This window comes from Lonchura striata, chromosome 3, assembly GCF_046129695.1.
Source record: "Lonchura striata isolate bLonStr1 chromosome 3, bLonStr1.mat, whole genome shotgun sequence".
Lineage (NCBI taxonomy): Eukaryota > Metazoa > Chordata > Aves > Passeriformes > Estrildidae > Lonchura > Lonchura striata.
In genome coordinates this window covers 36,037,444-36,058,930 of record NC_134605.1, presented here as the reverse complement: position 1 = coordinate 36,058,930, position 21,487 = coordinate 36,037,444, and the positions used below count along the sequence as shown (strand labels likewise).

The 21,487-nt window shown below is 47.4% G+C and overlaps 2 protein-coding genes across 4 annotated transcripts in view; one reads left to right on the top strand and one right to left on the bottom strand.

The window, feature by feature from the left end:
- Positions 1-1,427: 1,427 nt before the first annotated feature.
- On the bottom strand, positions 1,428-10,835 carry POLH (DNA polymerase eta). Its single transcript, XM_021544125.3, has 10 exons — positions 10,643-10,835; positions 10,410-10,544; positions 10,080-10,321; positions 9,639-9,808; positions 6,503-6,606; positions 5,532-5,651; positions 4,794-4,917; positions 4,102-4,167; positions 3,270-3,433; positions 1,428-2,454 (listed from the first exon to the last, which is right to left on the bottom strand). Exons 1-10 carry the CDS (start codon positions 10,777-10,779, stop codon positions 1,587-1,589), a joined length of 2,130 nt encoding a protein of 709 aa, XP_021399800.2. The 5' UTR covers positions 10,780-10,835; the 3' UTR covers positions 1,428-1,586.
- Positions 10,836-10,985: 150 nt separating this feature from the next.
- The window catches only part of XPO5 (exportin 5), a 30,003-nt gene continuing 19,501 nt past the window's right edge, over positions 10,986-21,487 (top strand). For 2 of the 3 annotated variants that reach the window (XM_021544119.2, XM_021544118.2), the window contains exons 1-14: positions 10,986-11,188; positions 11,428-11,549; positions 12,162-12,234; positions 12,785-12,922; positions 13,229-13,411; positions 14,395-14,436; positions 15,274-15,300; positions 15,595-15,780; positions 16,469-16,545; positions 16,979-17,078; positions 18,480-18,563; positions 18,956-19,081; positions 19,307-19,397; positions 20,997-21,125. In XM_021544119.2, coding sequence (XP_021399794.1) covers positions 11,084-11,188; positions 11,428-11,549; positions 12,162-12,234; positions 12,785-12,922; positions 13,229-13,411; positions 14,395-14,436; positions 15,274-15,300; positions 15,595-15,780; positions 16,469-16,545; positions 16,979-17,078; positions 18,480-18,563; positions 18,956-19,081; positions 19,307-19,397; positions 20,997-21,125 — 1,483 coding nt within the window. In that variant the 5' untranslated portion in view covers positions 10,986-11,083. Of the gene's footprint in view, positions 11,189-11,427; positions 11,550-12,161; positions 12,235-12,784; positions 12,923-13,228; positions 13,412-14,394; positions 14,437-15,273; positions 15,301-15,594; positions 15,781-16,468; positions 16,546-16,978; positions 17,079-18,479; positions 18,564-18,955; positions 19,082-19,306; positions 19,398-20,996; positions 21,126-21,487 lie in introns of those variants that run through there. The other variant, XM_021544120.2, reaches the window with a different exon arrangement.

The following is a 21,487-nucleotide window of genomic DNA, read 5'->3' as shown; positions in this document are numbered from 1 at the left end:
AGATTTTAGGAAATTTGTCACTTTGCAATGTTAGGACTGTCATTAGTGGGAGTGACTTCATAATTCCTTCCTCTACTGATTACCAAAGCTGCACACATCAGAATGAGTTTCTTGTTGTTCTTGAAATCTCATGACTGTGTTGTCATGTATTAGACTCCACTGACAGTAATGTAGCAGCATCCCAGCACAGGCTGTCTGCTGGAAGGAAAGCAGCTCTACAGCTGCATTTAGGATGTTGCAGTTCAGAGAACAGCACATAGATACAGAGCTGCAGTTTGCATCATCTGCTGCCTGAAAGGCTCTCTTCCCCCCCTACCCAAGGAAGGCGAAGCCTGCAGCTGATGAAACTCCCTGCAATTCCTAACCCCACCCAGAGCTGCTTTGACGTGGCACATTCTTCTCCGCCCCGCCCAAAGAGCCACGTTCAAATTATTGGCAGCAGAGGTTCTGGCAGGCTCCGGCAGCTCAAAGTGTAGCAGAGCTGAGCCCTGCTAGGCAGCTGAAGGCAAGCACTTCTCTTGTCCTGAAGCCAGTTTCACCCTCTCTCAGTGCCTGCCCATCCCCTCCATGATACTCTGCTTTGTTGGCTGTTGTAATCTGTGGAGCTCTGGAGTGGCCACTGTACTGTGGCCTGTGGCTCAAAGAGCTGAACAAGTCATTTGGCAGAGCCCAGTCCGAACAGGTACCTGTCTAGTATCACTCAGTCTGGGAAGGAGGAAAAATGTGGTTATGCACTCTACACTGGACAAAAGCTTTAATGGTGGTCTTTGTGACTCCTGGCATGTTTTCTGTCCCTTCCAGTGAGGGCTCTAACAGTTTACTGTTTATGTGTCAATAGCAATTTTTATGAATTAATGTAGAGTTTTCAAAGAGCCCACCAAAAAATATGTCCATGCAGCTACTGCTTCCTTAAATCTTTTATGACAGGAGCAGTCTTCCTTGTGCACTGCTGAGCTGCTGATAAGCATTGTGCAATGGATTGCTACACAGAGGGATTAAACCATCTATAACATAAATCCTGGGGTGTGGGAAGGAGGGAATAAAAATCACTGTCTTCCAAGTGGAGAGAAGGAACAACTGGGCCAAGCTACCACATATAAATTACACAGTAAGGGCAAGACCTGCAACTGCAGCCAGAGTAGAACCAGGAGCTGAAAGTTTTATACAGAGTGATTAGACAGGGGTTCAAGCCAAGGCTTAGCTGGAGATTCCCTGGGACAAGCTGCTGCACTTAGAGTGGCTGCTTTTATAGGAGGAACAGAATTACTGAGCAATTATGGCATGCAAATACCTATGTTAAGAAGTGTAGGTGAGAGTACCATGCAGCTTCTAGTAGCATCAGGGAGTCAGAGGTAGGCTTAGCTGCCACCAGCTAAACTGGCTACACCTACACAATTCATGAGTTCCAGTTCCTCTTAGACGTAGAAGAAGATAATTTATTAAGACTTTTCAGCATTAAAACCTGATAGACAGTATAAAAACTTTTAACTGTATTTAAAAACTGATTATTTAAAAACACTGATTATTTACAAATACCAATTCTTTAAAAATACTGATTCTTTAAAAACAGCTAGTGTGGCTGGGAGTTAAGGAGGTAAGGGCTTAAAGAAAAAATCTAAAGTTCTTGTCACACCTTCTTTGAGTCGTTTAATACTAGATCCTGCTGGAGTCTTGGGCTTGTTCTTTGCCTTGGCAGGAGACCTGGAAGCCACAGCCTTTGCATTGGGAGCTGCTTCTGGAGCCATGGAAGGGCTGGGCTCCAGGAAAGAGCTATGCAGCTCCAGAGCAAAGTGGTAGTCCATGTGCTCTGGGAATTCCCACACCAGCACGAGCTGGCCACACTTCTCACAGCGCTGCTGGTCCCCTGGAGAGGCAGGAGGCAGCAGGGTGAGTTCAGGAGAGGGTGGAAAATTCTGCTCATTTCCCTCCATAGCAGGCTGTAATTTCAGAAGGGTCCTGGAGCTGGGTGGAGTTGAGGGTGTTTGTGTAGCATCCGATGGCAACTTCTCCTGGCAAAGCCTCTTGTACAGAGAAGTAGGGCTGGCATTGCTAGGACCCTGCTTCACAGGGGACTCCAGGTCACCCTGTACAGAGGCAAGTCCAACAGGCAAGCCAACAGCAGCTCTCTCTTGGTGCTCTGGGGAGCTGGGCACAGCTGGCTCCGCAGTGGCAGCAGTGGGCAAGCTGGTCGCTGCCACTGCATGTGACAGCTGCCGTTCTGCTGCCTTTTGGAAGAATGACTCAATAGTGCTAGCTGGCTTCTGCCGAATCTCTTTGCTCGGGCTCCTAAAGAACTTGACCCCGGCCCTCCCACAAGATGTGGCGTTTTGGCTGGTGGTGGCAGTGCCATCAGGCTGGGCATCACCCGTCAGGAAGGTGGCAATGCCTGTAGAGAGGGTGACAGGCTCCGAGAACTTGCTTGCTGAGAGTTGCACTGAAATCAGCGGTGGAGACCTGCAAAGGACAGACCAACATCAGCTCAGACACCAGCCTGGAAAGCAAGAAATCTTTTGAGGTAAGACTTTAAGCAACACAAAACATTCACAGATGGGAACTGTAGTATCTGGCAAGGGTTGGGACAGATGTTTGCTCTGACAAAGTTAGTATTGCTACCTCCAGAACAGACATCTGCTTTGCCCAGCAGTTGTTGTGCTAACTCCAGCACAACTGTGCTGGGTAAAGCAGAACTCCTCTTTCCAAAGCAGCAATTCCCAAAGGCAGGGCATTGGAGCAGGAATAGCCAACTGCCAGCCTGGACTTTCAGTCCACTACAGGCTGAAGCTGCTGTGAGATGAGAGCACGCTAAGGGAGCAGTAGCCTTGTCAGAGTTTAACAGACAGAACCTTCTTGCCTTCACTGCAGAGCAGAAGGAAGGAAGGAAGAAAATGCTGAAGACAGGAGTTGTGTGCTTTCATTTTTCTTCCTGCCCCAATGGCTTTCTCACAAAAACCTTTGTCCTTAGGGTAGGACAACAAGGCATAGCTAATTTCTAAAGCCCAGGAGGGCCAGGACAGTCTCACTTCAGCTGGACAAACCCCAGCCAGTAGCAATCCTAACTCCAGGTACAGAAGTGTCTCACAGATGTGAGGCTCAGAAGAGGCCAAGCTGTCCTATCGCTAAAAGGTCTCTGCACTCTACTGTGAGGGTGCTGGAAATCACTTTTCCTGCCACTCAAATTGAGTTCCTTTCCAATAGGTCTGTGGATCGTCCAGTACTTCCCACATCAGAACCAGTCCTGACAGAGGTGACCCACTTTGTCACGCACTCACCATGCTGCCTGGTGAGCCCCAGCCACGTTGCAGGTTTGGATGAGGGTGAAGGCGTCATTGCACATTTTCTGTGCGTCATAGCGGGATAGCGCACACAGGCGTGACACACGGGTGTCCCCTTGCTGGCGGATCACCACCATCAGCTGCCGGGCCACGCGGTGGTTCTGCCGGGAGAGTAGAGCTGTGCTTCCAGCGACTCCTGCAGGAAGGGGCAGGAACAGCCGAGGGGACTGTTCCCTGCCTGGAGACCTCCCCAGCCCCCCAACCCTTGTCATTTCCCAGGGTGGGGTGGGACATGTCCTGCCTGTTCTGATTGCCAAGGGATGGGTTACACAATAACAAGTGCTTGCACAGCTGTGCCACACAGGATGGGAAGCAGATAGTCCTTGCTTTCCCTCAAAGGCAGCTCCACGGTTTTTTTGGCCCCACTGCAGTGCCAAAGCTGGTGGATTGCTTCTGCCCTGGCCTACAGCCTACCGTCCAGATAGGAGCACAGCACTCTCTCTCACAGCCCACAGGCACACCTGTGTCAGCAAAAGGCTTGCAAGAGAGCACCAGTGCAGCAGAAGGAAGGTGCAGTGGCTTTCAGATCCCTGCATCCTAAAGCATGGGACAAGGATTGTTCTCAACTCTGCAGTGTTCTGGGGCAAAACCATCCTGCCTGGCCATGCTCCTGCACACCGCTCTTTTTGGGACACCTCAGCATACAGGCACACATCTGTAGGTGAGCAGATTTCCTCCCCTCCCACATAGCACCCTTAAACTCCTGCAAACCACTCGTGGTACAAATACATTATGTGCCTCCTTGTGTCCTCTTGCCTCCCCTCCTTACCTGGCTCCTGTCCTTGTTCAGTCTGGACTCCAGCTCCAATGCCAGCTGCAGGAGCCAGTGCTGCACCTGGACAAAGCAGGGGTAACAGACAGGTTGGGCCTCTACTCATAGCAGTAGCACAATACAAGGGGAATGCTGGTGCGGGATCAGACTGGAATGGACTGACTATTATAAGGCCCCATATGCATAGCAGACCTTGAAAAATCAGTCCAGCTGAGATTCAGCACTGCAGGAAAGGACATTATAGATACCATAAAAATCCTGCATTACTATTAGACTTTGCCAAGTAATCTAGGTTCCCTGTCCCAGATTTCTCTTTCCATCTTCCTACAGGTCAGTGTGAACCTCTCCTCAGCTAATAGCTAAAGTGCATCCTGCCTCTCTGGGCTAGTTACCTTCCTACTAGCAACCATGCTCTTGAAGCTTGTCACTGTGAATAACTTTCCAACAGCACAGGCCCAGTTCTGCTCACAGAAATTAGAACCGGGATGGACCTCTTTGTGCAGGAGTTTGTCAATGCATTTCCATCAACAGGGACTTCCAGAGCTCAAACCACCTTCTCCCACTCTAGTCTGAGTTTCAGGGTATAATTGTGCAGAAAAGCAGCAGTTTTGCAATCTAGTCTGTTTTTAGTATTCTTATCTTCTCCAGTGTGAAAGTCAAGCCTTATGCTAAATGGAGGCTTCCCCTACCGCCTTCTGTGTGGCCAGGGCTAACTTCCCAGGGAAATTCTTGCTGCAGCCAATAGACTGGGGCAGGTACCGGTTTTTGACAGGTTCCTCTTCAATTCCTCTACACAAGTCATAGAGCCAAGACCTGAAAGCCACAGGGAAAGCATGAGGTTAAGGTAGCTACAGACAGGTATCACTGGGCAGCACATCAGTCTCCTGCTGAGCCCTGCTTTCAACTCAGTGCAAGCTGTGACTGTCTCTCATCCTCAGCTCTACAGTTGCAGCCACAGCTGAACAAGCAGGGTTCCTTCAGGCCACAACTGCCTGTCAGCACAACTCCTCCACGTCTTCTCCTGAAGTGGCAATAGTTCACCAGTCTGCAGGGCAGTCCAACTGCTGTTGTGAGCCCAGAAGTTGTGTTTCAGGCTCCAGCCCAGCCTTGTAATTTCCTCTATGATGAGACTGTCAAGACTGCCATCTTTCCAGCCTGCAGAGAACCAGCCCTTTGACCCCATCCTTGGATGCTGTAGAGGAAGGCTGTGGAGCTGGCTGACAAGCAAAATATTATCCTGGGGAGGGTGCCTGGGAGCAGGCGAGACTGGAAACTTGTTGCTGGGCCAAATAGATCAATGCTTCCCAAAGATGTCAGTGAAGTTTTACCTCCAAACCCTCCTAATCACAGTAGAACAAGGTTCTGTGAAAAAAAGGAAGTCTCAATGCCTGCCAAGAGCCAAGTTATGATGAGTAGTTCATCATTACCCGGTTTTGTCTCCAAAATGTTTCTGGAGCTCAGTCTCACTGAACTGTGTCAGCTCCCCGATGTACTCTACTCCCAGGATGTCTGTGATAGCAGTGCCAAGCTTGCCTCCCAGGTTACGGCTACGGCAGAGAAACAAAGAAAAAAACACAAATGAAGCATCATGTGGAGACTGTCTCATTGCAGCAGCTGTTCTGAAATAAGGATAGCTAGAAGCTGCTAAGAACTAGCAGGACAAAAGGAACACCTGGCTCTTCTGCTCATAGTAAAAGAATACGTAGGAGTTGATGTAGGAACTGCTCCTTGGGTCCCCCAATTTTAGTGCTTCTCCCTCAGCTCCATCTGATCTCAAACCATGCTCTGAAGAATGCCTTGCATACAGCTTCCTTCTTCCTACACAGACAGGACCCTTTCCCACACACATCCCTCTCCATCCCTTGCATGACACAGAAAGCAGAGCACAGCAATGCAGGTCTGGAGAGCATGATTAGGGATGCATTCCTGTGGAGCAGCAGTACTGGTAATACTTCCCCAGGAAAAGTACCTGTGCACAGTGTGGATGCTCAAAAGAAAACCACATCTGCTCTCTGTGAGGACAGCTGTCACTCACACTGGGGAACAGCTACCACCTCCGTGCTCACAGTTGCTTCTGGCTTACACCTATGCACTCCAGCAGTCATCCTGAGCACAGCCTTACCCTGGGAAAGGATGCCCACAGGCTGCTAGTGGGCTTTCAGATTGTGGTCCCTTCAGCAGCAGGGCTGCAACTTCCAAAGCACATTCCCCCTGAACTGTCGCTCACAGCCATGAGAGACCACTGGCAGGATTCCCTCTGTTTGTCAGGAGCATTGACAAGCAGTTACTGTGGAGCTGAGAGCCTCTGCTGGCTGCTATCAGTGAGCATCATATTGCTGTGCTGAGGTGGCCAGGAGCAGCCCCAGGCTGCACTAAGCAGCAGCTCCCTGGTACTTACATGCTGCTGACGGGCAGCTGGCTGAAGAGCTGCGGCACAAATCGTGCAGACACCAGTGTCTGGCGATTGGGCTTGTTCAACCCACAGGCCAGTTTTGCCAGTGTCTGTAACACAGAAGAGGGTGGAAACTCTGTTATTATACACTGTGCACTGGCCTAATGTGATTCTACCTAACAGCTTGTACTGCATCACCTCTAAGAGCTGCCTTCAGAATAGCTGCTAGGAATATGTACAGGGTGCACCACTGTTTGCTCTTAGGCAATATCCACCTCAGGATTCCACATGCACTAGCTGGGTACTCTGAAAGCAAAGCTGCTTCCAGACTTTAGTTCTGTGAATTGCTGGACTCCTGCTTCAGGCAGATAAACATCTTTCATCTGTTGTGGTTGCTATAGTTTTCCATCAGGCAAGCATGCTAGAGCTTCTGCAGCATGCCCATAGTCCTCCCCCAGGCTATGTCTCTCACTATGCCTTTTTCCTTCATCTTCTGTGTTTGTCTTGCTTTTTCTTAACGTCACTATTTTAATCTTCTCTCTGTGAGGTCTGCAACAGCATAGTACTGCAAAAGAAACCTTGAAAATGAAGAGTAGAACAGCCTGGAAAGCATGTGCTCCTATACAGTTTCCCTTCTCACTCTAAGCTACCACCGGGTCAAAAATACACAGACCAGCTTGAAGTACATTTAACTGGACATTTGAGGTTTTTATTGAACAACTCTAATAACTTTCTCTTTCAGTGCTTTTCCACACATCCTGCAACTAAGCAAAATTTCTTGTCTGCCTATTGAGCACCTTTATTAACAGCCCCTTTTACAGGCTTAAGTACATTTGAAATAATTTCTAAACAAAGTAGATCCCTTTTCAGAAGTCCAATCACTATTTTTCTTGTCTGGCTGGAGACTTCCAAGTTTACCCACCCTATAAAGTGACATGCTGCAAGTGAAACCAATCACTGAGACTTCATGGGGAGAAATAATTTACTTTTTCTGACACCTTCTGTATACTGCACATGCTGAAATGGGATTTGGCATTTCTACAAGAGCATTTATATTACTGACTCATCCTGCTGCTTGTCCACAACAACTCCAGGCTACTTCCTGACTTACTGTGACTTAGCCAAAATCCTGTTGGTTGCTTTTTTCCTATAAACCACAAAAACTGTCAATGAGCATAAAAGGAGCATAAGAAGCAATGTTTGGACTGATTCTAAGTTATTGCAAGTTCAAAATTTTCCATGCTAATTTCATTTCAGAACTTCTACAGCCCAGGCCGAGCCTCATCTGTGCAACACCTGAATTCATACAGCTGTTCCCTCTCTGTAGGCTTCAGTGAAAATACTTGCTCTTAGCAGACCTAGGACAGATCCCCCCAAGATCCTATTCTCAACATCCCAATTTGAGTGCACCTCACTGAACAAAATCATTATAGGAAACAGTAATGTTTTCTTCAGCTAGATACATGCCCTTCAGGCAACTTCAGCCATGTTGTCTGCTACAGTGCCATCACACAGGTTATTCAGCTTAGGGTGAGGTATGTCAGAAACCTTAAGGTTGACACCTCACATCTGTAGTCTTTCCTGCACATTTGGTCACTTACACTATCAAGGAGAGCACATAAATGAATTTGGCATGAGTGGTTCTTGAGAAAACAATCCTGTTATCCTCCAGGTGCTTCCAAATTTTTTGGTGTCATTCATCACCTGGATTCCTGGTGTACTCTAACCAGGTGCTTCATTGGAAAAAGCAGTTCTGTGGGAGAGTTTTCTGTAGAAAAAAGCTTTATGCTTTATCAAGCATAAAGCAGATAATCTTCACCTTGAGTTTCAGGCAACAGTTGTTGTGGCCTGAGAATGGTTTTTACCGGCACAATTCCCAGTGACTCAGTGGCAGAAGGACACCAGATTGGGGCACTGAGGTGAGCTGGGTTGCTTTTCCTCTTTCTGGTGAGTCAGTATTTACCCTGCTGGCCATGGGGATTTGGGTGATGCTCAGCCAGCTGCCAAGAGCAACCACAGGAGCTCTTGGTGCATGACAGCAGCTGCAGAAACAAACGGACTTTGATGCTGTAGCTACAGAGGATTTCCTGATGGGTGGAAGGCGAGCTGGTTTAGTGGGAGCACCTCTTTTGTTCTGCAGAAAAGGTTTGTACCCACCGAGGTGAGCTGACTGTGGAAACACAGCACAGTGTTCTGCACAGCCACAACCATGCCGTGGTGATCTCTGCATTGTTGCTACATAACTGCCACTACAAATTTCTACACCAGTGACATTCCTCAGCTAGCTCATTTCTGTCTCATAGTCTTTGCTAGTTTCAGACTAAGCCAGTGCAGAACCAGTTCCAATCCCTGTGTACAGCTGGAATAGTACCAGCTGTTTCTGCAGCAGTAAATGAAATATATCTTCCTTGAACTCCAAAGTATCCATTTAGTCTTCATTTTCTTTTTTTTTTTTTTTTTTTTAAGTCATAGCTTGCCTTTAAAAAGTCATTACTGTATAAATAAGCCTCTCTTCTGCAGAGAAAAAGGGATGGTCTCAGCAAACCACCCTGCAGGAAATCCTCTGTAGCTACAGCATCAAAGTCCGTTTGTTTCTGCAGCTGCTGTCATGCACCAAGTGCAGCTGTGGCTGCTCTCAGCAGTTGGCTGAGCATCACCCAAATCCCCATGGCCAGCAGGGTAAATACTGACTCACCAGAAAGAGGAAAAGCAACCCAGCTCACCTCAGTGCCCCAATCTGGTGTTCTTTTGCCGCTGAGTATTTGTGTCAGTAAAACTGGCTACAGTGACTGTTGCCTGAAACTCAAGGTGAAGATTACCTGCTTTATGCTTCTGTTTTTTCTACGGAAACCACTTTTGGAAGACTTAAACCCCTATTGTTCCTAGTGACCTCACTCATTAGGGTACACCAGGAATCCAGGCAGGAAATGTGTGGATTGCTGACTGCCCAGGCCATAGCTCTGGGGAAACAATTCCTCCCATTTCCAGATGTCTTATCATTTCTCTGAAGGTGTGATCACACATGGTTGCATTCCCAACTTGGTTCATCTTCTACAGGAAACTTGTAAGTATAAGAGAGCATCTACAGCATGTTCTGACTCTGCAGCCCAGAAGAAATCAGGCTGATGTGTTATGCACATACCTTGTTGTGTGAGATGCCAGCTGAACACCTGAATCCGGTAGCTTCTTCCACTGCCACCCTAATTTCTTCCACAATTACTGCGCCCATGGTCAGCTGCAGGTCAGGACAATCTGGGTTATCGTAAGACAGCGACGCCAGCCACTCGTCCAAACTACGTTGCCGCAGCTCCTCTAGAAAAGGGACACAAAAGGGATCTCAAGAGGACACGATATGGCACTTCTTGCTGAGCCCAGCAAAGGGACCCGCAGCAGCTAGTCCAGCCAGCAGCCGCAGGCTTCTGTAAGCGCATTCCAGCCACAGCGAGGACACCTTAAAAGCACCACAGGCATCTTAAAAGCCATTCACTGCGGAAAACGCAGATCCCATTTACGACGCTCTCGATCCAGGGGAGTCAGAGCAGGCGGAGTGGGCCTTTCCCGGGGGGCGGGGGTGGGTGCATACCCTTCCCGGCGGGATCCGCTCGGTGCACGCCCTTCCCGGCGGGATCGGGGCCGGGCTCCCCGGGCAGTCCCTGCACGAAGGTGCTGGGCAGCAGCGCGGCCGGCAGGGGGCGCCCGCGCAGCTCACGCAGCCGGAGGCGCGCGCTGCCCGTCAGGTCCAGGTACGCCTCGTCGATGCTCGCGCGCTCGATGGCGGCGAAGCGCGACAGCACCCGCATCACCTCCGCGCTGGCCTCCCGGTACCTGCCGGGCGGCGGGCACGCCTCAGCCGCCGCCCCGCGCCACCGGGGAGGCCCGCGCCGCCGCCGCCACCCCCGGCCTCCGCTCTCACCGTGTGAGGTCCGCCTTGCCCCGTGCCTGCGGCACCCGGGCCAGCGCCAGCTCAGGGCACAGCGCCCGCGCCTCCGACGCCCACATCCCGCGGGATACGCCGAAGGCGCGCGCCTCGTAGCTCACCGCGATGATCCTGCCGAGACACAGAGGTGAAGTGCAGGGCGGGCCCGGCCCCGCGGGGATCGGGGTGGGACGAGGAGCCGAAGTCGCCAAGCCGGCTCGCCTACGTACCCGCCGCCCTGCCACTCGGTGTACTGCACCACGGCGCAAGGGCGGCCGCGCAGCTGCGGGTCGAGACGCTGCTCCACCTGCATGAAGAAGCAGTCCATGTCTACCAGGGCCACCACCCGCTCCCGGCCCCGAGACATCCCGCTGCCGCCACCAGCTCCCGCCCGACTGAGTGAATGATTGAATAACCGCCCGCTCGGTGGGGCGGAGAGCCCCGCCTCGGCCCGTCGCTTTGCGGCATCCGTATTTTCTGCGTAGGGACCGCCGGGAGTCGTAGTTCTCCAGGGCGCGGCGGGGCGTGCGTGTGTCCCCGCCGCGACGGTGCGCGGCGCCCGCGTTCGCCGTGTCCCCGTGTCCCCCAGGGCGCATGCGCGGAGCTACGTCCCGGCCGCCCCGCTCGTCCCTCCCGTGGGTGGCCGGTGGCGCGCGCCCGCCGCCGCCGCCATGTCCGCCGAGCAGGTGAGCGGCCTCTGCGAGCAGCTGGTGAAGGCGGTCACCGTCATCATGGACCCGGCGTCCACGCAGCGGTACCGCCTGGAGGCCCTCAAGGTACGGCCCGGCCGGGAAGGGCGCCAGGCTCCGGCAAGCGGGCACCCCGTCCGCACGGCCCCGGGGCGGGCGAGAGCCGGGCGGGCCGGTCCCGGTCGTGGCCTGAAGTGCGGGAGCCGTCAGCAGGCGGCGGGGGCCGGGCGGCCGCGTGTGCCCGGCGTGCTGCGCCAGGGATGGGGCTGCCACCTCCTGCCCCGGTGTGTAACTGCGTGTTCGTGTCCTGGGCCTCCCTCCCCTAGTTCTGCGAGGAGTTCAAGGAGAAGTGCCCCATCTGCGTGCCCTGCGGGCTGAAGCTGGCGGAGAAGACGCAGACGGCCATCGTCCGGCACTTCGGCCTGCAGATCCTGGAGCATGTGGTCAAGTAAGTCAGCTCGCCCGGTGCCGCCGAGCTGGGGAAGGGTCCCAGCCTGCCAGCTCTGGTGAGATATGTGCCCATTCCGGCACCTCCCACCCCAGGGAGGCATTTTCAGTACGCAGGGAGTTTGTTCTGCAGCAGAGGACAGTTGCAGTCCTACTCCGGATTTTTTTCTTATTCTGTAAAAGAGAGGATAGAATTGCTTTCAGGCACATTGGGATGGTGAATTTACTGAGCTGTAACACACATTAACATCAAAAGATGAAAACAAGCACACTGGGCTACCAGTAGGTCTTTGCAGAGTTTTGTCACTGGCCTCCTGCTAACAAAGAGGCTTTGTATTAGTTCAGTTCTGAGATTCCTTTCTCTGCTGCCTCTACAGACCTGGTGCTTTGTGCTTTTGCTGCTGCTTCTCGTGTCTGTTGACCTCGGTGGGGCATGCCCATTTGCCAGCAGCAGTTGTAACTCAGCCCTTTTATTAAGGAATTGGGTGCTGGCAGAGGCAGGGAGCTGGTAGTGTCTCCAGTTTCGGTAAAGAAGCAAATGGTTCCTTGAGAATCAAGTCAGAAATCCAGATGTTTTTACTTTATTTCTTTTTTGTTTATATGTTCTTAACAGATACCGTTGGAACAATATGCCTCGCTTAGAAAAAGTTTATCTAAAGAACAATGTTATGGGCCTCATATCCAGTGTAAGTACCTGCTGCCCCAGGCTGTTGTGAAATGTGAGAGTAAAAGTAAAAACTACTGCAGTTAATTTACACAGAGGATCTGAATTCAGTTTTTCATTTCATTGCTTTTTTGCTTTGCATCTCTGGTTGTTTCAGTGCTTTTCTCTGTCTTGTCAGGTGAATAGCCATGTTACCTCACATGGCAGGAAGTTGTGAGGCTTATATAGCGTATGTAACATACTTTTACTTTTCTTAGGAGGAAATTCATTAACTGTGGATGTTCTTATCTTTTGCAAAAATACTAAACCCATTGTATTAGTTGTTTTTTTTTCCTGTTGTGATTGCTCTTGTGACCAAGTGACCTTTTGAGGAGAGTCTGTCTATGGAGCTATAATGTTTGGGAGCATAGGAGCGTCATCTAAGGTAGCTGCAATGAAGCACTGCCCAATGTTGTGTTTTGTTTTGGTTTTAGTTTCTGTGGTTTAGAATGTTTGCAAACACTGTTTCCCAGGTCAGAGTTATAAATGCCTGAAGCTTGCTGTTCTGTGTAACAGTCCCCTTTCTGTCACAGGGAACTCAAAGTATCCTGGAGGAGGAAAGTCACATTAAAGATGTGCTGTCTCGCATTGTGGTAGAGATGATCAAGCGGGAATGGCCTCAGCACTGGCCTGACATGCTAAAGGAGCTGGATACCCTCTCCAAACAAGGGGTATGAAACACAGTTGTCTGGTCTCTTTTGCTTGCTCTTAGTGTGGGGTTCAGTCTTCCATCATCCTGAGAAAAATCTAACTCACTCATGGTCAAGTGAGACAGGTTGGTGATGGACTCAAAAATCCCTGTAAGATTATGCTATCTTGAGATGACTAGCAGAGAGGGGGCCATCCTGCTGTTTTATTTTCTCAACATGAGACATACTTCATGCATGCTTGCTTTCTCTCCACATCTTTGAGCTGGTCTCTAGAGATTTTAATGTTTGGACTGTGCTGATGGAGTGTATTTCACTTTGGGACATCAGGAAACTCAGACAGAACTGGTGATGTTCATCCTTCTACGTTTGGCAGAGGATGTAGTGACTTTTCAAACTCTACCTACCCAGCGGCGACGAGATATCCAGCAAACCCTCACCCAGAACATGGAAAAGATCTTCAGCTTCCTACTAACTGCCCTGCAGCAGAATGTCAGCAAGTACAGATGCATGGTAAGAGTCTCCTTCCCTTTGGTTTAGTTTGTGCTGGAGGCATGTAGGAATTGGGATGCAGCTCATGAATTGTTGGGGAAGTAAGTGCAGAAACTGAAATGTGTTGCTACCACTCTGAGGTAGGGATCTGCTGTGGCCTGTGAAACTGGTGCTGATCAGAAAGACTGAACATACAAGGCTGATAGTGTTGATATTTTGATTTTGCTGGTATAAATGGCTTGAGTGGATGCATGCTGTTGGAATGTGTGCTGGCATCAGGGGTGTACAGCTCAGCAAAATGAAGGTGTGGTTGTGGCACAAACAGGTAATTCAGAGTGGTTTATGTAATACACAGTGATTAAGAGATGCCATCCAGGAATTGTGTCTGCTGTCTCATAGTGCAGTGCTACAGTTGATGTGATGCACCAAAATGCATGAGTTTCTGATGTCTCAACATGTTTCTGGGCCTCTGGTCTTTTTCTCCAGGAGCTCAAGTCAGGAAGCCTTTTTTTAGCAATGTTGTAGTGAAGAATGCTCTATTTTTGTGTAAACAGACTTCTTTCCTAAATTCTTACCTAGAATCAGATGTGCAGATCAGTCACAATGGGTGATGAAGGGGAGTCTCTACCCCAGTCTATGGCTGTGAAAAGGAAGTGGATTTGAGAGCGAAGCACGGTTGAGAAACCAAACTAGAAACTAGTTGCTTAGTCATATCTCATATTCTTTTTTTTTTTTTCCATGAGTTAATATCCAGATGTGAAATGAAATGAAAAACCCTTTTTCTACCTGTCTTCTATACACCTTCCTGATGCACTGTCAGGCTGAGCAAACCCCTGCCCTGTAGAGTAGATAGTTTTCTGTGCAGTTCATGGTGGTGGGAGCGTGACCTTTGTGTGTTTCGTAGTCTGGTTGAAATACATTTCCAGGTAAGATTTGCATTGCAATGCTTGAGGCTCTGAAGTGTGGCTGCTTCCGCTAATGGTGGAATCTTTCTGATTGGCAAGGTTGGAGCACCCCAGGAACAAGAAGACCTCACGAGTCCACAGGTTAGCAGATCTTTGTTCATGCACAGGGTCATTTCTGAGGGTTGGGTGTTCATCTGTGTGCACACAGCCTGGGGGAGATGATGGATAGATCCCCAAGACTGTAATATTGTATAGTGCTTAAAAGTATGATGGATTAATAGAGAAATGTGTTTATAAGGTGGCTTATATATGAGATGTTTGGGACTCAGGGTGATTAATTTAAAAAATCACTGCAGTGAATAGTCCAAACCAAAAGCTTGCAGTAGAAGGAAATGCCTATGGTTCTTTGCATCTGAAAAACAAATCAAATCTGAGTATCTGAGGGACTTGTTTGCATTAGGCAAAAGGGTGGTATAGGCAGTGCATTGTTGCTGTTAAGTGTCCTAGGCCTGGGAGTCAGGCTTTAAATTGTTGCTCCAGCTCTCTCCAGCTGCCTTTCTCACCATGGACCAATCACCTCTTCAGACCTGAATTTTAAAAGCCATCAGCATATTTTCAGAGTCTGGCTTTTGGGTGTAAGATGCTCTTAAGAGGTGAAAAGTTTATTTCCTGGAAGCCTCCAGGAGGTACCAAGATGCCTTTGCTTCTTGTTTCCTGTTCTCCCTGGTGCCTGCTGACTGGAGTTTTACCTTTTTGGATGAGAAGGGAATTGTGGCTTAACTTGGCAATTCAGGGTCCTTTTATCTTACCTAGCTGGGGGCTGCCGAGGTGACTTTGTTGCTGCAGCAATGTCCTGAGTTAGAAACTATGATGTGTCTTCTTTTTTGGCTGTATCCTTGAGGATAAGCCTGTACAGCAGTGGCTGGTTGGAAATGTGTGCTGTAGCTGTTACTTACCCTCTCTTGTTTTCTTTTTCAGAAGACTGATTTGGCTCAGGAACCAAAGGTGAGAGCAACTATATGAGAGTTAGCTCATTAGTAATTCTTAATCTTAAGGTTACTTAGAACTAGGCTTTTCCCAGGCATCTGAGTGTGTTGCCTGCAGTTTGATGCAGATGGATTTGTTCACTCTTAATACTAACCCCTTGAGAAGAGACAAGTGAGGAGTGGCAGCAGAAGGGTCCAAATCTCTCACTTTCTCGGGGGGTTCTTGGTATTGTAATTTCAGGGAGTGGGTGGCTTTAGATGGGAATTGCTGTTTTTCTCTGGCTCTGATCCTGTGCCTCCTCTCTGTTCACAGGCCCAGGCAAACTGTCGTGTTGGGATAGCGGCACTTAACACTTTGGCTGGCTACATTGACTGGGTAGCCCTAAGCCATATTACAGCAGACAACTGCAAACTCTTGGAGATGTTGTGTCTACTCCTAAATGAGCCTGAACTCCAAGTTGGAGCAGCAGAGTGTCTCTTGATTGCTGTCAGCAGGAAAGTGAGTTCTTCCTCTCTGGCTCTTCTGGCTCCCTTTTATTTTTTGCCTATTCTCCTATATAATTCTTCAGACTGAGCAATGCTATCTTTGCCCTTTTATCTGAGAATCAAATTTCAAATTTAGGTGATTCTGTTAATGATATTTGGTGTGAATGTCATGTCAGCACAATACACAGAGCAACCATTAGAAGCCTGTCCAAATTCTGTGCGTGCTTCTCCTTGCAGTTTGAACTTGGAGGGCTTCAGTGACCTTTTATCCCCCACTTCCTACAACTGTGAAGTGGAAAATAGTGTCATCAGCTGTGTCACCTGGCAGCTCAGAGAAATGACAGCAGGATCTAAACAGGTGATTTGACCCATTCATTCACAAGCAGCTGAGTGTCAAGGCTGAGTGCTTATCAGCTGCCTGTAAATAATTAGCCAGTCTTCTGTGAATAAAAGATAATGTCTCAGGGTCAGTTTTGCCATTTAAACTTCCTGTGGTGGGATTGCTTGGAGACATTTTTTTTAGATCAGATGCCTTGGAATTTTGGCAAGTTTTTACTTAAGTCATATGTGGACTGTAAGCCTCTCCACAGATGGAAAGAAAACTGTGAATCTCCTAATTATGCTTGCAGATGGAAATATTTGTGTAGATGGGAATAAATAGTTATGTTCTAATTGAAGTGTCTGGTGTGTTTTGTGCACAGGGTAAGCTGGAGGATCGGAAGCCTCTGATGGTCTTGTTTGGAGATGTTGCCATGCACTGCATCCTCTCTGCTGCCCAGTGAGTACCCTGGTGCTGCTGTGATTTCACACGAAACTGCATACAAATGGCTTTGTAGGTGCAAAAAATACTGCTGCTTAAGCAAAGGAAGCAGGGACTGGATAGGAGAGAGCAAAATCACCATTTCTTTTGCAAAACTTAGAAAACCAGGGTTGGTTCTTTTTCAAAACCCATAATTGAAAGACAAAGAGGTGTAAATATCACAGCTTCCCTGGCTTTCTGTTTTAGCCTGAAACTGATTCAGAGGAGGGACTCTTTCAAAGAGGCAATTTCAGAGGTTTTAGATGCCAATAAAGCAGTACTTGTTGATAATAGCAAAGATCCCACTGCGATAAAAACAAATTGGTCTATCTACAAGATAGACAGCAGTGTGCCTGTCACCTACAGCATGAGTAACTGTGATCCTGTTTTCCCCCCCTTCCCTCATTCCCAGGACAGCAGATGGAGAAGGCCTGGTGGAGAAGCACTACGTTTTCTTGAAGAGGCTTTGCCAAGTTTTGTGCGCATTGGGCAGCCAGCTATGTGCGTTGCTAGTAAGTCTTTATTAATACCAGCAGCAACCCTGGCAGGGCTAGTTTTTAGGGCTGGGGCTTGAGGCAACCCTGATCTAAGGTAGGACCAGGGTTCTCTCTGCACATTTGGCAGCTGCAGGATTCTCTTTGTGCATTTCCAAAAGGCAGAAATGGCTCTGCTTTTAAGTGAGTTAACTGTGTCCTGACAAGTCTTAGGAATGTCAACTGGAGGGACCCTGGCTGATGCCAGGGCTTTGCTGTCATCAAGAAACATTTCCTATAACCTCTGTAAAATGCCGAGCTTCACTGAAAATTGGTCAGGTTTTTAGCTGACTACTGCTACAGAAAATCTAGTCCAGGAAATTACTCTTCTATTGGAAGACTTTTAAATTTCTCAAGAAAAATAACTCAGAGAGTATACCTGTATGTTCTTCTACCAAGACTCTCTGAAGCTGAAGGAAGAAATGGGTTCTGTTCCTGATGTTCATTTTTGTAATGCTTTGTGTCCATGTTGGGATGAAGATGCAAATTCATACTGTTCATGCCATGCTGGTACTGAATTCCCACTCCCTCTGTTCAGCTGAATGCTTCTACAATGAAGAGGCCAGGCTTGTTGAGAGGTGCTGTTTGTGAGGATATTGAAGCAACCAGCCTATAAAAGCAATAGAGCAAAGTAATGTCTCATAGGGAGAGAAAGGAAAAAACCAAAAACAGCCTTTGAGAATTCATCCCTAAAAAGAATGGACAGCACACAGAGTGCATTACTGTTTGCAGTGACTCCACTTGCTGTTAGGCAATAGGAGCTGTTAATCCATAATGAAGTAAGGAGACGAAGCTTGCTATTTCAGATTCACCTGGGAGAGCAGCACTAAGCTGTACAATTTCAGGGATCTTGAGGGCACCAGATTATTTACAATTTCTGAGAAGAAGCAAAACCTTGAATTTATGGCTCTGGGTAAAACTTAATTTCCTGACAAACTTCTAAGAAAGTTACTGGTCATGGATACCCATATTTGTGTTAAATACACAAAATGTTTGGAAAAAATGAGTGCAATTATCTGGGTGTGTTTTCCTGTGAAATCCAGTTTGAATTGTACTACTTTGGTACTGCTGTGTGGGTTTGACCCAGCAGGACTGAAACTGTGATTCACGGCAGCAGCAGTGGTTGAGAAGTCACCCATAATTTTTGAATAAGGGTGGTGGTGGTGTCTCCAGCACCTCCAGACTGGTCAACAGAACTTGATGCTCCTTGGACTATACTGGTTTCAGAAAAAAGTCAGTTGTTCAGTGTTTCTGTCTCTGCTCCTTTACAGTCTATGGCCTTGGATCTAGTGCTCCTGCTTTACCCTGAAACATACCATTTGTGAGCCCAGCCTGCCATAAAGTTACTATTTTGTCTGAAATACTTCATGTTCCTCGTAGGGCTCAGATTGTGATGTGGAAACGCCAGCCAACTTTGGAAAATACCTTGAGTCATTTTTAGCCTTCACAACCCATCCCAGCCAGGTATGTAAAGGGCTGAAAATCTCGTGTGTCTGTGTGTGTGAATGCATAATTGAGGTAGCGTATAGAAAACTACAGAACTTCAGCTGCTAAATATTGCTCTCTAGGCTCTCCATTTCAGCTGAAGGCCTGGAAGGCACAGTATTTTCTACTGCATTACCACACCATCAGGAGCAGTTCCTGACACAGAGAACTGGGTAGAAAATGCAGAACTTGCAGGCAGACCTAGTATTAGCGATTTTTGGCTTTCTGGGAATTTGCAGTGTGCCTTCAAGGTGCCTTGGCCTGAACTTAATAGTCAGTATAATTTGCTGTTGCTTTCTGATATCAACACTTAATGTTAGCAGGGGAGATTCCAGCACTGAAATCTTGCTTTGCTTCTCTTCTTCCCCCAGTTTCTGCGCTCTTCCACCCAGATCACATGGGGAGCCCTCTTTCGGCATGAAGTTCTGTCTCATGACCCTTTGTTGCTGGCTGTCGTTCCCAAGTATCTCCGTGCATCTATGACCAACCTGGTGAAGGTATGTGGAAATCACAGTTGGGTTTGAGAAGGTGCCTGGTGAACATGGCCTGTGGGTCACGGGGGAAGAAACTGCACTTCTGTTGTGTTGTGGCCAAACATGATCTCCAGGCTGCTGAGCACAGTTGTATCTTGCTCCTTGCCTCCAGCCTTCATCTCCCTGAAGCTGGTGTTAGCTATGATGGTTGACTTCTCTTTCTTCCTGACCTTTTTGCTTTGTCTCCAGGTGGGCTTTCCTTCCAAAGCAGACAGCCCCAGCTGTGAATACTCCCGTTTTGATTTTGATAGTGATGAGGACTTCAATGCCTTCTTCAACTGTAAGTTGCCATGACTCTTTGTACATTCTGTTGTCTGTCCTTTCTTCCTGCTTTTAGTCACTGGCTGAGCTTGGAGCCTACCAAATTGGCTTGGCAGCTTCCATTTTTTTCTCAACTTTTTAAGTCTGGATCTTGGAGTAAAAATTGAGTTAGGATTTTCCTGGGGTAGCTCATGTGTTTAATTTTAGTATTTGCTGTTGTTTTGCTGGCTGGTCAGATAGATAGCCTAATAGCATTCTGGTGTCAAAGCAAATGTGTCTTTTGGCCACCTAGAGGAGGAAATCAAACAGCCTCAAGTCATGCTCAGGTTAGGAGAGGAGGGCAGCTTACAAAAGACTTTAGATGTCATTCCATAAAGAAAATCTGTCTTGGCCCTGGTGGGAAGTTTCTGGTTTGGTATCAATAGCTAGAGCTGAGCAATTAAAATAGCCAAATTCAATTGGGATCTTAAACCACCACAGGATATTAATGATTTTACTTTTTCTTTCATCTTGTATTTTTCTTCCCAAAACGGAAGCTGGTTCTAACTGGCTGGTAGTTTGGTACTAACTTGGTGGGTGGGAGGATACACTGAATAAATTACATACATTTTTACTTTTTATATTTATGTCTGAAGATTTTAAGTGTTGCATTTTTATTGCTTACTAGATAGTTCTACTTATTGTAAGAAACCCTTTTGGGTAGAAACTATAAAGTAGCTAAATGGACAAAGCCAGAATCTGAAATAGTTTTAGAGGTTTAAGTTATACTGAAACATTACATATATAAGAAAATATTACTAATTTGAAACACAAAATAAAATTACTTGGCAACACATCTTTAATTAACAATCCAAGTTACATTTGTGTAGTCAGCAGAGCTGATTCTTTTGTGTGGTCATGCACTGGAATATTTTGGAACAGGTGAAATTCCTGTTCTGTACTTTGTTTTTAGAATCTTTGAAAACAAGGCAGCTGGGTTTTGAGATCAAGTTTGTTTGTCATTAGTTGAATAATCTAGGAAAAGTGTGTTTAGCTAAAGGAAGGGGTAGTTATCTAATGCTGGTATTTAATCTCAGTATCCCAAGATGCTCTGTAAGCAGCAAATGTCAAAGCAGCAGTTTGAAGCATATTTTAAATGAAGAATAGAGGTTTAGTTGTAATAAGTCTGGTTTAGCATTGATGCCTGTTCCTGGTCTTAAAAAATTGAGAGCCAGGCATGGTTAAGGGATAAGGGATTTTTACCTTGGTAAGGTAAAAGGTGTCACAATGCACCTTGGCAAATTGGTGCACCAATAAGCATCCTTACTAAAATACTGAGGTAAAAACCCCTTATCCTTTAACCGTATCTGGCTCTCAATTTTTTAAGACCAGGAAAAGGCATCAGCATAGATTTTCATAATTCGTACTGCATTTTAATTGTACTTTTAAATATGTTAGTCTGTCATTTTTTAGTCCACGTAAATCACTTCAAAAATTGCCCATCCTGTTGTACCTGCTCTACTGGTTGTGTATCTGTGCCCACTACAAAGCTATTGCCAAAGCAAAAGTCCATCATGTTTGTGGGTCTGCAAAATCTGTAGCATCAGCTGGTTTCTTGGTGTGTGATTTTTCCCTGCAGCTTTCCGGGCCCAGCAAGGAGAGGTAATTAGGATGGCTTGTCGTCTGGACCCTCTAACTGGCTTCCAAATGGCTGGTGAATGGCTGAGGTACCAACTCACAGCTCCTGTTGATACTGGACCCATGAACTGTAAGTTACCTGAAAAAAATTAGGGATATGGGATTTGTTTTTTAATTAAAGCCAAGAAGAAATTTCTTGGCTTTTTTTTTTTGTTGTTGTTGATATTGTTTAAATTTTTTAAGTGGTAAGCAAGACTCCATGCTAGATTTTCAGGATTTTAAGGTTTTTGCAAGTTAAAAAGCAAAACCAAGTCAAACCCACCCCTTCCCTAATTTATCCCTTTGGAGTCTACATATGGAATATGTAATGTAAAGCCCCTGGCTCCTCCTCTCCTTCCCTGAAATTGCTCTGCAGAACAGGTACAGCTGTCCTCCTAATACAATTTTACAATTATTTGGGGCATTTTATCTTTGTAACATATTTATTATTTT

Coding starts and splice junctions, on each gene's coding strand:
- POLH (XM_021544125.3), bottom strand. CDS start 10,779: ATGTCTCGGGGCCGGGAGCGGGTGGTGGCCCTGGTAGACATGGACTGC. Junction 9,809..10,079: donor AGCGGATCCCGCCGGGAAGG/GTATGCACCCAC, acceptor TCCCTTTTCTAG/AGGAGCTGCGGCAACGTAGT. Junction 4,918..5,531: donor CATTTTGGAGACAAAACCGG/GTAATGATGAAC, acceptor TGTGGCTTTCAG/GTCTTGGCTCTATGACTTGT.